This window comes from Propithecus coquereli, unplaced genomic scaffold (assembly GCF_000956105.1).
Source record: "Propithecus coquereli isolate 6110/MARCELLA unplaced genomic scaffold, Pcoq_1.0 Scaffold161, whole genome shotgun sequence".
In the NCBI taxonomy this organism is placed as follows: Eukaryota; Metazoa; Chordata; class Mammalia; order Primates; family Indriidae; genus Propithecus; species Propithecus coquereli.
Genome location: NW_012140636.1, coordinates 2,003,422 through 2,015,440, shown reverse-complemented (window position 1 = coordinate 2,015,440; position 12,019 = coordinate 2,003,422). Strand labels below are relative to the sequence as shown.

The 12,019-nt window shown below is 41.3% G+C and overlaps 1 protein-coding gene across 1 annotated transcript in view; it reads right to left on the bottom strand.

Moving 5' to 3' along the window:
* Positions 1–12,019, bottom strand: part of MTTP (microsomal triglyceride transfer protein) — a 91,722-nt gene that overhangs the window by 4,577 nt on the left and 75,126 nt on the right. Inside the window, exons 10-15 of the mRNA XM_012641076.1 lie at positions 11,041–11,252; positions 8,751–8,848; positions 8,533–8,654; positions 6,851–7,078; positions 1,094–1,218; positions 556–726 (exon numbers count right to left, since the gene is read on the bottom strand). Of these exons, the coding sequence (XP_012496530.1) occupies positions 556–726; positions 1,094–1,218; positions 6,851–7,078; positions 8,533–8,654; positions 8,751–8,848; positions 11,041–11,252 (956 nt within the window). The remainder of the gene's footprint in view (positions 1–555; positions 727–1,093; positions 1,219–6,850; positions 7,079–8,532; positions 8,655–8,750; positions 8,849–11,040; positions 11,253–12,019) is intronic.

Genomic DNA, 12,019 nt, shown 5'->3' with positions numbered 1-12,019 from the left:
GGGTAATTATATATTTATGTTTTAAGACACTAAGAATTCTACTGAAAGCATTTACAAAAAAAAAAATTACAAACACTCAAGCTTAAGCCAAAACTTAAACAAGGTCGAGTTGCTATTGCCTGGAATATCTAAGAATTGTGGATTCATTTCAGCCCTTAAACTATGGTAAATGAATTGCCGGGTGTCTTATTTTGAACTTTCTGTCCAAGAGACAGTTGTGACGACGCTGACAGTAAATGTACATCTGGCATTTTTGCTGAAACTATGTGGCAACTCCTATAGCAAATCATCTCTCTTTGTTTCCTTGATAGATTATTTCTGGATTAAAATATGATACTACCTCTAGAGTAAAATGAACTAGTCATTAAAGTTTTTTGGTATCCTAGAAACTGATGTTTTTTGGCCTTATCAGTTATTCTTTTACTTATTTAAAGACAATTCACCTTTTACTGGGTTTCTACTGTTTTAATTCTGAAACTGAGCGTTCTAAAGGGAATGCAAGTTCCTCGTGAATTCGGGATCGCCCAGGTATGTCCTGCGAATGCCGCTTCTTACCTGAAGGGAGCCGCGTCCTTGTCCATCTGCATGCAGACCAGGAACGGGTACTGAGAGAACTGCACGGTGGAGATGAACTCCAGGCCTGCTTCTGTCTCCGCACTGGTTTCCAGGCCGGCTTTCACAAAGGAGGAGTCCACTGTGACGTCACCAGTTATTACCACACTCACCCTAAAGATTTGAGAAACAAAGCTTTTCATATCATATTTACCTAAGTTGCACTACACTGCTGTAGTTTCACAGGTCTGAACTTGTGACGTTGATGACTGGAAGGAAACACTGAGGGGCTGAGAGGTGACCTAAACGTGCTTAGAGTCTGGTTGGTCCCACAGACTGGGCAGTGAAGGTTTGTTGACCCGTCCCCAGAGCCCTTCCCTGCCTCCAATTCTCAATATGGGAACAAAATGTCCATCAGGTACTACACTGTTTTGTATGGGCATACCAAAGACCAAATAGATTCTGAAAAGTCAGAAGGTTAAACAATTCCCAAAACATCTCTGCAGTTCTTCGCATAGAGTAGTATATGTATTACGCTTACCGATTTTTCACTCGGGTTTTAGACTCACGATACCACAGACTAAACTCCATTGCACCCGAGATATCAATAGCTAGACCACCCTGGACCTCTATGTTGGCCTTCAGTCCAGATTGCAACTGAAGCTCCTAGAAGCAAAAAATAATAATAATAATAGTAATAAAAATAAGAAGTACAATTTAGTTACCACCCTTTCCAAAGGCGCATTCAACCTCCCTCTGAAGACAACGCTATTTGAGTTGTGTTGATGTTGGAGTCTTTCTCTAGGCTTGGAAACATGTTGTCCTAATTCTTTTTAAAAATATTATTTTATTTTTTGTAGGAATGGGGTTTCACTATGTTCCCAGGCTGGTCCTCCTGTCTTGGCCTCCCAAAGTACCTGGATTACAGCTGTGAGCCAGTGTGCCTAGTCCATGTCCTAGTCTTGATGGCTGGAAGTAGACTCTGCTGATTCGCTAAATTAGTCAATTAAAAGACTAGAGCCTGAAGTGCTAATCAAGAAGGGTGTTTTCAGTCAATCATTGCCTCACTTTGGGAGTGGAAATGTTTCTCAAAGTGTGTTCTGTGAGGATCAGCATCACCTGGGAACTTGCTAGAAATTCATATTCTCAGTTCCCCCTTATACCTACTACATAGAAACTCTCAGGGTGAGGTCCAGCACTCCATGTTGTAACAAGCCCTCATGTGATTCTGAGGTACCTAAATTTGAGAACCACTGGACTAGGGAAGATGAAGGCATCTCCCTCAGAAATCTAGCTGTGGCTTTTTCGTGGCTGGGGGAGGTTTCAACTAGGTGATTTCTCAAGATTCTTTGGCATGTCTCTAGTTATGTGCTGTGTCATATATAGCCAGCTGCATTCTTCTGGCAAATAAAAGGCAGGATTAAAAACCCCCAGCACAGTACAGCCGTCCCTCAGTATCTGAGAGGGATGGGTTACAGGATCACCTCCCCCAAACTTTCCTCCCCCAAGGAAACCAAAAGGCAAAGTGCTCAAGTCCTTTATATAGAATGATATAGTATAATATTTGCATGTAACCTACACACATCCTCCTGTATACTTTAAGTCATCCCTAGATTACTTATTATACCTAATACAATGTACAATGCTACATAAATAGTTGTACATATGATCTATTTTTAAAATTTATATTAATTTTTATTGTTGCATTGTTATATTTTATTGTTTTTTTAAACGAAAAATATTTTTGATCCATAGTTGGTTGAATTCGATGTGGAACCAGGAGATATGGAGAGATAATTGTATACATGTTCCAAGAATTGCCTAGATCAAACTAGAAAGGAAGGCCAGGCAATTTAACTAAGCCTTCATACCCGCGCTGCTTGACATTTGAAATGGCATTGAATTAACAGTGAACTCAATAGCATTTTTCAGAGGGAGAGTATCATTTACCAACATAGTCCATCCTGAGCAATTTTGTGGTTATCTGAAAACCATTTTTTTTGTGTGTTGCTTGCCTGCATTTAGCCATTTTTAGCCTGCGTTTTTCATAGATATTAGCTGGGGTGATGTTGGCAGAAAACTTTTTCATCTGGATTGGAATCAGATTGCCTGGGGACAGTGTTGGAAGTGATAATGATTCTGGGATAAAGGCTCAGTATTCTTAAGTTTGATATTCCTTCAAAGATGTTAAATTCCTGGCACCTGGCAGCATAACTGACTTCTTTATGTAACTACCCTCCTCAGAATCAAACAAACCATGCATTTGCCAACTGTAAATGCCATGATTTCACTTTCTAGAAAGGATCATGTTGATTTGCCTGAATTCTCTCCACTTTCCAAAAAAATGTGACAGGAAATCTCAGACAAAGGACTTGGTTTAAGACCAGGTGCACTGAAAAAGTAGAATTATAGCATGAAGCCACCTTCAGTCTGGAGGACATTCTCAGATGGAAACACAAGCTTCTCAGTGCCATGCTCAGGACATGGTAGAAGCTAGCCCTGGGGATACTGAAGGCTACGTTCAGCTTAGAACAAACTGTAGTTGCTGTAGAATGTAGGGTTTGTTTCACGCATCATAAATAATGTTAAAGACACAAACTATCCTGAGAAAACCACAAAAGTCACGCCCAGATTTTAACCTATGCTCTTGAACTCCAGAACCAAAACATCAGAGTTCTGCATGTGCATTGTAATTGTGATTGTTCCCACATGAACCCTACCATGTGACCTGCCTCTGGAGTATTTCTTCTTTTGCATCTTCTCTTCTTTTTCCCATTAGAAAATCGTAACCTTGTTAGTCCACCAAGCCCAGCAGCAGCCTGTGGACCTTGGCCTTCCACTGGCCATAGATTAAGTGTATATCAAAACTTATCCAATGCCATGGAAAAGGCCATTTCAGGGTGTGAGACAATGCATCTTTTGTGGAGAGAGAGCATTTCCATTGCAGGTGGGTTATGAGGAACACCTTGGATTTCTGGGGAGATGCAATTTCTTTCGCGCAAAGGGACAATGGAAGAACTCCCACATGGAGTCACAAAGGAATTTTCTTTGACCCACTTATAAGGACCAACCACTGACCCCTGTGGAAGTACAAACCACTCTTTCCTCTGTGACACGGGCTATGCCACATGGCGCATTGGTTCTAGTTTTTGAGGAGTATAAAGTAAATGGAACTAACAGCTTTGAGCACCTTATGTGTGCCCATGGCTCTACATTTGGCATCTCATTTAACTCTCATACCAATCTTCCACGGGAGGCATTATATCTGAAGACTGAAAGGAAAAATCAGGCTCAGGGGCCACCCATGGTGCCAGAATAAATAGTCAGACTGTCTGTAGGGTGGAGACTTTTCTGCTAATATATATGCATGGCTGTCACAAGCTCATAACTCTCTTTTGTCTCCTGGTGTGCAAGAAAGCCTGTTCTGAGAAATATTGCGAAAAAAATAAAGCATAGGCTTATGTCCTTGTTTGAGCGGAGGTACATATTTGTTTAAATTCTTGCCTATGAACTAGAGGAACAAGACATTAGAACTCTGCCTTTGTAGCTAATGTGATCCCTTTGATCCTTTAGGTCAAGTAAGTTTCTTATAGCTCAGACATTGACATTTTGACAACTCATCCCGTTGCTTCCATTTAGGAAAATATGTTCTTTCCTGGCTAAAGAGGATCCTCTTATTCAATTGATTTTATCAGGCATCCTTCTCTGAAGAGTAACCCAATTAACCAAAGAGCGAGACCAAGAGAGCGAGCACAGAGTAATTCCATCTGCTGAGACTGGCCACCCACTACCAACATTTTTCCCTCAATGTCAGCATTTGACCCAGAGTGGCGTGTGTCTCTGAAGCTGGGGTGGCATTACTGGAGTGCCCTGCACGTCCAGGGGGCCTCAAACAGCTTATCTGTATAATAACCTCAGATCTGCCAAATACTCCAACCTGACACACACACAGACATCGGGTTCTGTTTAAAAGTTAGGGGCCAATCTTTCTCATAGAATACGCCTCGCCTTGGGTGCCCTTGGCTTGATGAACAGGAAAACCACACAAGATAATCTAGATCAGGGACCAGCAAACTAGGGCCAGCAGGCGAGTCTGGCCCACTGGCTGTTTTTGTAGATACAATTTTATTGGAATACAGCGATACTCATTTGTTAATATATTGCCGATGGCTGTTTTCACTCTATAGTAAGAGAGTTGAGTAGCTGCAGCAGAGATCACGCGGCCTGCAAAGCCTAAAGTGTTTTCCTTTATGTTTACAGAACAAGTTTGCTGACCCAGATTTGTTGCATCAGGGTTTACACCCCGATTCAAACCAGTAGGCATTGTTAATGAGAAGCTGAGCACATACAGGTGGTGTTGAACTCTCATCTGTGGACTACTCTAATGTGGACTACTTCCTCAGCACTCTGATGCTGCTTTTAGAAGATTATTTCATTAAGAATGCAATGGAATTGTGCAATGTAAAATTCTAGTATAGTCTGAGAACTGTCCATTTTTCATGTGTGACTTGAGGATTAAGGGACACGAGATGCACTGCTGGTTGACCTTCTTTTCTTCATCATATTGACAGAAACATGGTTTTGTTCAGAGTGTCCATACACCCACTGGAAAATTATATTCACCAGCTTCCCTTGCAGCTACAGATAGCCATGTGACACAGTTTTGGTCAATAACATTCTAGACAGGGCTTCCCAAAATGTTCTTGAAAAGGATCAGATTCTGTGGCCCCTTACCCTTCCCTTCCTCTTTCCTAGAAAGAGGACGCAGTGAGGGACACAGAGCGGCCCTTGGCTAATCACAAGTTGACAAGTGCGAGGTTAAACACTGTAAGTAAGGACGGCTGAGCTGTAGGAAAAGAGCTTGGATTCTGGTGATCTCTTGGGGATTCCAAGTTAACTCTGAATCACCAACTTCCAAATATTTGTCACAGAATAAAAATCAAACTAGTTTGTTAAGCCACCCTAAATTGTTTTTTGTTTTTGTTATAGACAGCTATCCTGAACTGATATGAGGAATAATAAACATAGGGAATTAACATTAGTTCCAACAAATGCGGTTTTGGAGGAGTTTTAATACAGTCTGCTATCTATGGTCTCTCCCATCTCTTAAAGTCTGTGATTGCATAACCAGAACCTAACAAATCAGAATCCTGAAATTAATAACAAAGCTGATAATAATCTTTGGATCATCTACTCCAAATGCCTCACTTTAGTAGTAGGTTTAAAGCTATTAAGTAACTGACCAGGAGCACCCAGGAAGGAAGTAGTGGAGGCAGAATTCAAACCTAGCCTATTACTCACAAGTTTATTAAACCGCAAAAGCAAACTTACCAAGGAAATCCTACAGTCTGTAAATTTTGAATTCAATCTCCTTAGATATCTTCAATATACTAAGTATGAATTAGACTTCACAGTGATCACTCTGATTCCCCATAATACCTTATTTGGCAGATATTCCATTTTTTTTATTGCTATGCTTAGTGAGGCAGAAAATAAATCAATCCATTAAAGAAAACGATTTTAAGCATCAAACATTCAAACTCAAAGGTTATTCAGATTAACCCTCTTCTGCTTCTCAGAAAATCCAGTTAGGCAGACCACCTCCACCCCATAGTATCTTGGTCACTTAAATCTTACTGTACAGAAGATAGTATTGTCAGTCTTTAGTGGATTATTGACAGATTTGGGGGCCAAGGAAAATTGCAAACCATTTTGAAGAATGCAGGTCAAGTGAATGAAAGTCCTCTTATTCTCTAAGAATGAGAAACCCTTTCTAAGATTTTATAAACGTGAGAATTTTGGGCAAAGAGTCTCCATGAAAAGATGTGGCTGGTGTCAGTGGTTGCTTGTACCTCTGCTAATTTGGCAGAGTCCCAGTGGTGCGCTATGTGGATCTTCATCATTGTCATCATTGCAAATGTCATCAGTAACTTGTGAAGCCCTCAGGATAAATATGGTCTAAGCTCTTGTGCCCCGGAAAGCCAAGGGAGGAGACGATGCTATTTCTGCTCTGTTGTATCCCAGGCTTTCTCCACAATTTCTTGTTTCTGTTAGTGTCAATATTTTCTCCTTAACTCAAGGTAAAGAGATCTCTTAATCAGCTAATAAACGCAAACGAAAATGCAACATATCTATAGTGAAGGAGAAAGGGCGAGAGTACCAAGAGGTCCAAGTGCTTAGAATGTGAGCTCCGAGATGGGCAGAACTTTGTCTTATATCATCCGAGTCCAGAGCACACTGGAAAAGTGCCTGGCACATTTCAGGGACTCAATAAATACTTACAGATTGAACGAATTACCTGAGAATGATCTATTAGCAGAACGAGCCCTTTCACAACACTGATGGGGTCGCCAGATGCAGACAGCACTTTGGACATCAAGTCACTGTATCCGTTGAAAAAGGTGACAGGCCTGAGTTGGACATCGAAGAGAATGGCTGACATGCCGGCGTAGGAGTCTAGGTTCTCCTCCCCCTCGTCGGGAGTGGCCGCAATTAAGGCCTCCAGTCCTTGGGCTTCTATGACCACCTGGGGAAAATTGATGTAACGTTCATGACAAAGCTGCCTGCCTGCTCTGTAAGTGAGCGTGAGGCTTCTGAGTGACAGCTAGAACTTCTCCAGGGATCAAAAACTCAAACATCTGCAACAGCTAGGCAAGAATAAATACACAAATAAATACAAAAATAAAAACCCTCTATGCCTGATATAAGATGAGTTCCTTTCTCCATTTAACCCTCACAACTCCATTGTGAGGTACACGTATTGAGGTACACGTTTTTACCTATTTTGTAGATGAGGGAAAAAAAAAAAAAAAGCCTCAAGTTTACCCAGCTAGTGAATGGCAGAGGCAAGATTCAAACCCCTCTGACTACAAAGACCATTGATTTTCCATTTTATGATGTCATTCTGAGGACTCTTAGTCTCTCCAGGACTGTCCTATTTTATATAACTAGGTCAGCTGTCTTGTAGAGCCTCAAAAGGAGACGGAGAGATGTTGGCACAGTCATCCTGAGGCCACTGCTAAAAGAGGACATAGCACTTTCTAAGCCACGACTCACACCATTCCATGGCAAACTGTTCTCCATAGCCAAAAAAAAAGTCATGAATACCATGAAGGGTTCTCATGCCCTGATTTCTCCCATACACAGGAATCCTACATATTTTCTGTCCTCCATACCCAGTTTCTTAATCCTGGGTGTTTGGCATTTCCAAGTGAGCATCAGAAAGCAGATGGTAATTCCTTAGGGCAGAAGGGCATAGTATTCTGACTATGGTACTATCAAAGGGCATAGTAATATGATATTGATAAGAACTCAAGTTCTTACAACACTAGATCATTTTTAAAGCTCAAATGACTTTATTTACAAGATTATAATTGCATAATTGCATAAGAGTCAAAAAGAAAGACTTTATAGATCATCACCAATTTCTGCATAAAACTAAAGGGATGAAAGTCAGCTAGTTGTCAAATGCCTACAATTTATTCTTTTGTCTTCTAGTAGTACTGGAGAAATATAGATAGACTCTTCAAAGAGCCATATTCTATTATGAAGAGTTTTATTATGGAGAATCAATCTCTTCACAGAAACACCCAGAAAAGGAAAATATATTCTAGAATTAAATACTTGAGGCAGGGGCCTAAGGAATATATCTGTGAATAAAAATAAAATATTATTAAAAATGTTCATGTGAGAAATACTGGCATGATTTCCATTCTGTATATATGTGTACCTTTGAAAAGACAAACGGATGTTTGGCGAGTCCAGTGAATCAAACTACTTAGGTGTCAAGTTCATATCTGAAACTTTCTCTGATACCATAAACCACACAGCCTCTCACAGATGATGGAGTCGTGGGCAGAATGCAACAGAAACCACCACTAACTTATACATTCTATAGTGGTAGCAACAGTATGTATTTATTTCACTTCAGACTGCTGTCTTACATAATTTGTTAAGCAAAATCCGCGGACAGGGTGTTACCTGGCTACCATGAAGACTGGCTTTCCCCATGTATTGGAAGACGTTGAGGTTACTTCTCCTGAGGATGCCAGAGCCAGAGTAAAGAATGTCCAGGCTGTACGTGGACGCCGAACGGGGCTCACCTGATAGCAGAAAATACAACTGCGACTTAACCACAGTCTCCACAGTGCCGGGCTGGGGAGGGGCACGGGGGCAGGACCTGTCTAGGATTTACATACGTTGTATGTAGCCAGTGTAGGCAGAAGAGGATCCAGTCCCGGAGAAACGGTCATAATTGTGAACTACCATCTCCTTCAGAACCCGGCGGACCATTTTGCTGCAACGTGGAAAAGAAAAAGCTGCACATTCATGGTAGTGGCTGTTTCCCGAGATAAATTTGGAGAAAAAAAAAAATCCTCAGTGGAAAAAAGAAGAAGCCAAGTTTTCCTCATGCCTCTCCGAGGCCGGGGGAGGTGGCAGCTGGCATGTCAGTGTCAGGACTAGGGCCAGCCCCTTGATGACTCAGATATTTGACATTTAGTTCGATAAGAAAATGACAGCAAGGAGAGGATGCCCAGCCATGAGGTGGCTTCAGCCAACTGGAGGGGACACACCTCAGGAGTGGAAAGTGCGTGTTCTTGGAATCATCATGGTTCTGTTGTTAAGTTGTACATATATTTAAGCAAAGCTGTACCAAACTTGGAAGATTGTACAATATTTTTTTAAATGGTTTTCTACACCCTCTAATGTTCTTGGAGGCTAATGATCTGTAACAGTAAATTTCCAATATTTCTTTTTTATCTGTGTTGTTTTCGATTATGAAAAGAGTTCAATAAAACCCATAAAGGAACCATTGTTTTCTGTGAAATAAGTCTTCATCCTTACTCTGTGCCTCTGTCTCGTCTAGAGAATTAGTGTCGAGAGCTTTCCATTTCTGATTACATGACAATAATCATATCAGCAATAACAAAGTTCTGACAACATGGCAAAACATCCGAATCATCAACTAAAGAAATCTGGACCTAGGTCTGAGGTAGAAAACTGTCGAGAGGAGTAGACAGTGACCTTACAGTTTTCCCTCCCAATATCACTAGGTTATGTGATTTTAGCCGAGAGAGGAAAAGATGAGGAGGGTCATGATATCTGTCCAAAAATCCTAAGCGGTCTTCGTATGGATGAAGGACTAGACACGTTCTGCTTTGCTCCAGGGATAAAACCAGAGTCAGCAGGCAGATTTCGGTTTATGCAAAGATGTAATGGTGAGAGAGTCTCTGGACGTTGGCACAAGTGTCCTTAGAGGTGGTGAGCTTCTTGCTACTGACAGGGACAAGCGAACTCTGGACACCACGTGTCAGGAGAACAGAGCCTACACTGGACAGGTTCCAAGCAAGATGGCCGCTGGTGTCCCTCCCACTCTGACATTTCTGGTTCTGAGACTCTGAGCCATAATGTTGGTGACAGCTTCCACACGTTTCCTGGGCTGCTGTCTCCTCTTTCCTGTTCCCAGAACTGCTGGTTTCACAAGACAAAGGCAACAAGGACCCCCAGGACCCCCTCCACGGTCTTATAAAAGCAAACAAAGGAACAGAAAGAGAAGTCAAATCCATTCAACCCGAAGCACATGGCTGCAGGTGGATTTGGCTCCATTTCTCACCTGCTCACTTGCTCCCTTCCTCTTCCCTGTGTGTCCTGCTCTTTTCTCTGTTCTGCTCCTCCCTGTTTCTTATTTCATCAGTCTTCTTAGTCCTTGTTTCTCTTTCCTTCAGCCTTTTACTGTCCTCTTTTTCCATTATTTTCTCTTTATTTTCCACCCTTCTGACTTCTGTTTTCCTTTTCTACGGGGAATGATCAAATATGATCTTTCCTGAGGGTAGTGTTCTACATGGAACTTACTGGAAACAGAAGCTCTTTCTCTGACCCTGTGATTCCAGTGAGGAGGAGCTTTGGGGGAGGCACTCTGAAGAGTGACATCGGGGAATCTGGGAGGTAAGACTTGGGAACGGAAGGAAGTTAACCCAGCAAGAGTAACTGAGAGTGAAGAAGTCTGCTGAGCACACTCATCAGACCTTGAATAATCCTAAAATGTGGGCCACGCCTAAGGTTTTAAACTTAAATTTCAAATTCATTTGATCGTGGTAAGTGAGGTCTCAGAGATCCCCGGCATTTGGAACGTTAACACGAAATACTATTTGGAAAGAACTTACATCATTTTGTTGTGCTGATTATAAAAATAGTCCTGCTGAAAGTGCAATTAGATTTTAAAACATTTGGTGATATATACTTACCAGACTGAACAGAACACCCAGAGTAAAAATCACACCCATAGTTCCAAATCATAGTGCCAGGATGAAGTTGTTTTATCTGGCTTACTAAATAGCTTTCTTATGGGAACTTCGGCACTCTTTGGTTTTATGCAATATAACGCAGTGTAATGAACATATCACTATCATTAGCTACGTGTGTACCACATCAATATACAAATAAGCTTGAATAAGCAGAAAGACACGTGCAATGTATTAAATATTTTACCTTGCAGGCATTTCAAAACGTAAAATGTCTTGAAAAAGGGCGAGCATGTATTTATTCATTTCTTTGGGCAGCTCCCCAATAGAAAGCAGGATGTTTTTCACTTCCATGTAGGATGGATTGTTATTTAAAATGACAGTGGCCGCAGTGGTACGCACGGTCTTCTCATGAATTTTACGATTCTGGTGGTATATCCTGTTCAAGGTCTTCTTCACCTGTTTGCAAGACGTTCAAACTTAGTGCCCAACTTAGATTTCTAAAATTGACATTGTAGCAGGAATAGCAAGTATTGATAAAAGCATACATGTGTTACTACATTTCCCAGAATGCTTTGCAATTAAGTGGAGGCCATAGGACTAGTTCCTGCTAATGGACCCTGGATTGACAGGGATCACTTCGAGGCCGAGGCAGTTAAGAGCTGGTGTGCTTTCTCCATTTCTTTATTTTATGACTGCAGTGAACTTGGGGCCACATATTCCCTTACCCACATTAGGCAGAGCATGAGAAAGACTTTTGATAAACTGCTGAGATTTTGCGGTACATTCATTATTGCAGCATAGCCTGGTGTTACATAATATAGAACTTTAAGGATATTATGTGGCGGGGAAATGCAAATCAAAGCCACAATGAGATATCACTTATCTCTAGTGAGAATGGCCTTTATCAAAAAGTCCCAAAACAATAAACGTCAGAGTGGATGCGGAGAGATAGGAACACTCATACACTGCTGGTGGAACTGCAAACTAGTGCAACCTCTGTGGAAAGCAGTATGGAGATACCTTAAAGAAATACAAGTAGATTTACCATTAGATCCAGCAATCTCATTACTGGGCATCTACCCAAAAGAACAAAAGACACTCTATTAAAAAGACACCTGCACCCGAATGTTCATAGCAGCACAATTCACTATTGCAAAGATGTGGAAACAACCCAAGTGCCCATCAATACATGAGTGGATTAATAAAATGTGGTATATGTATAC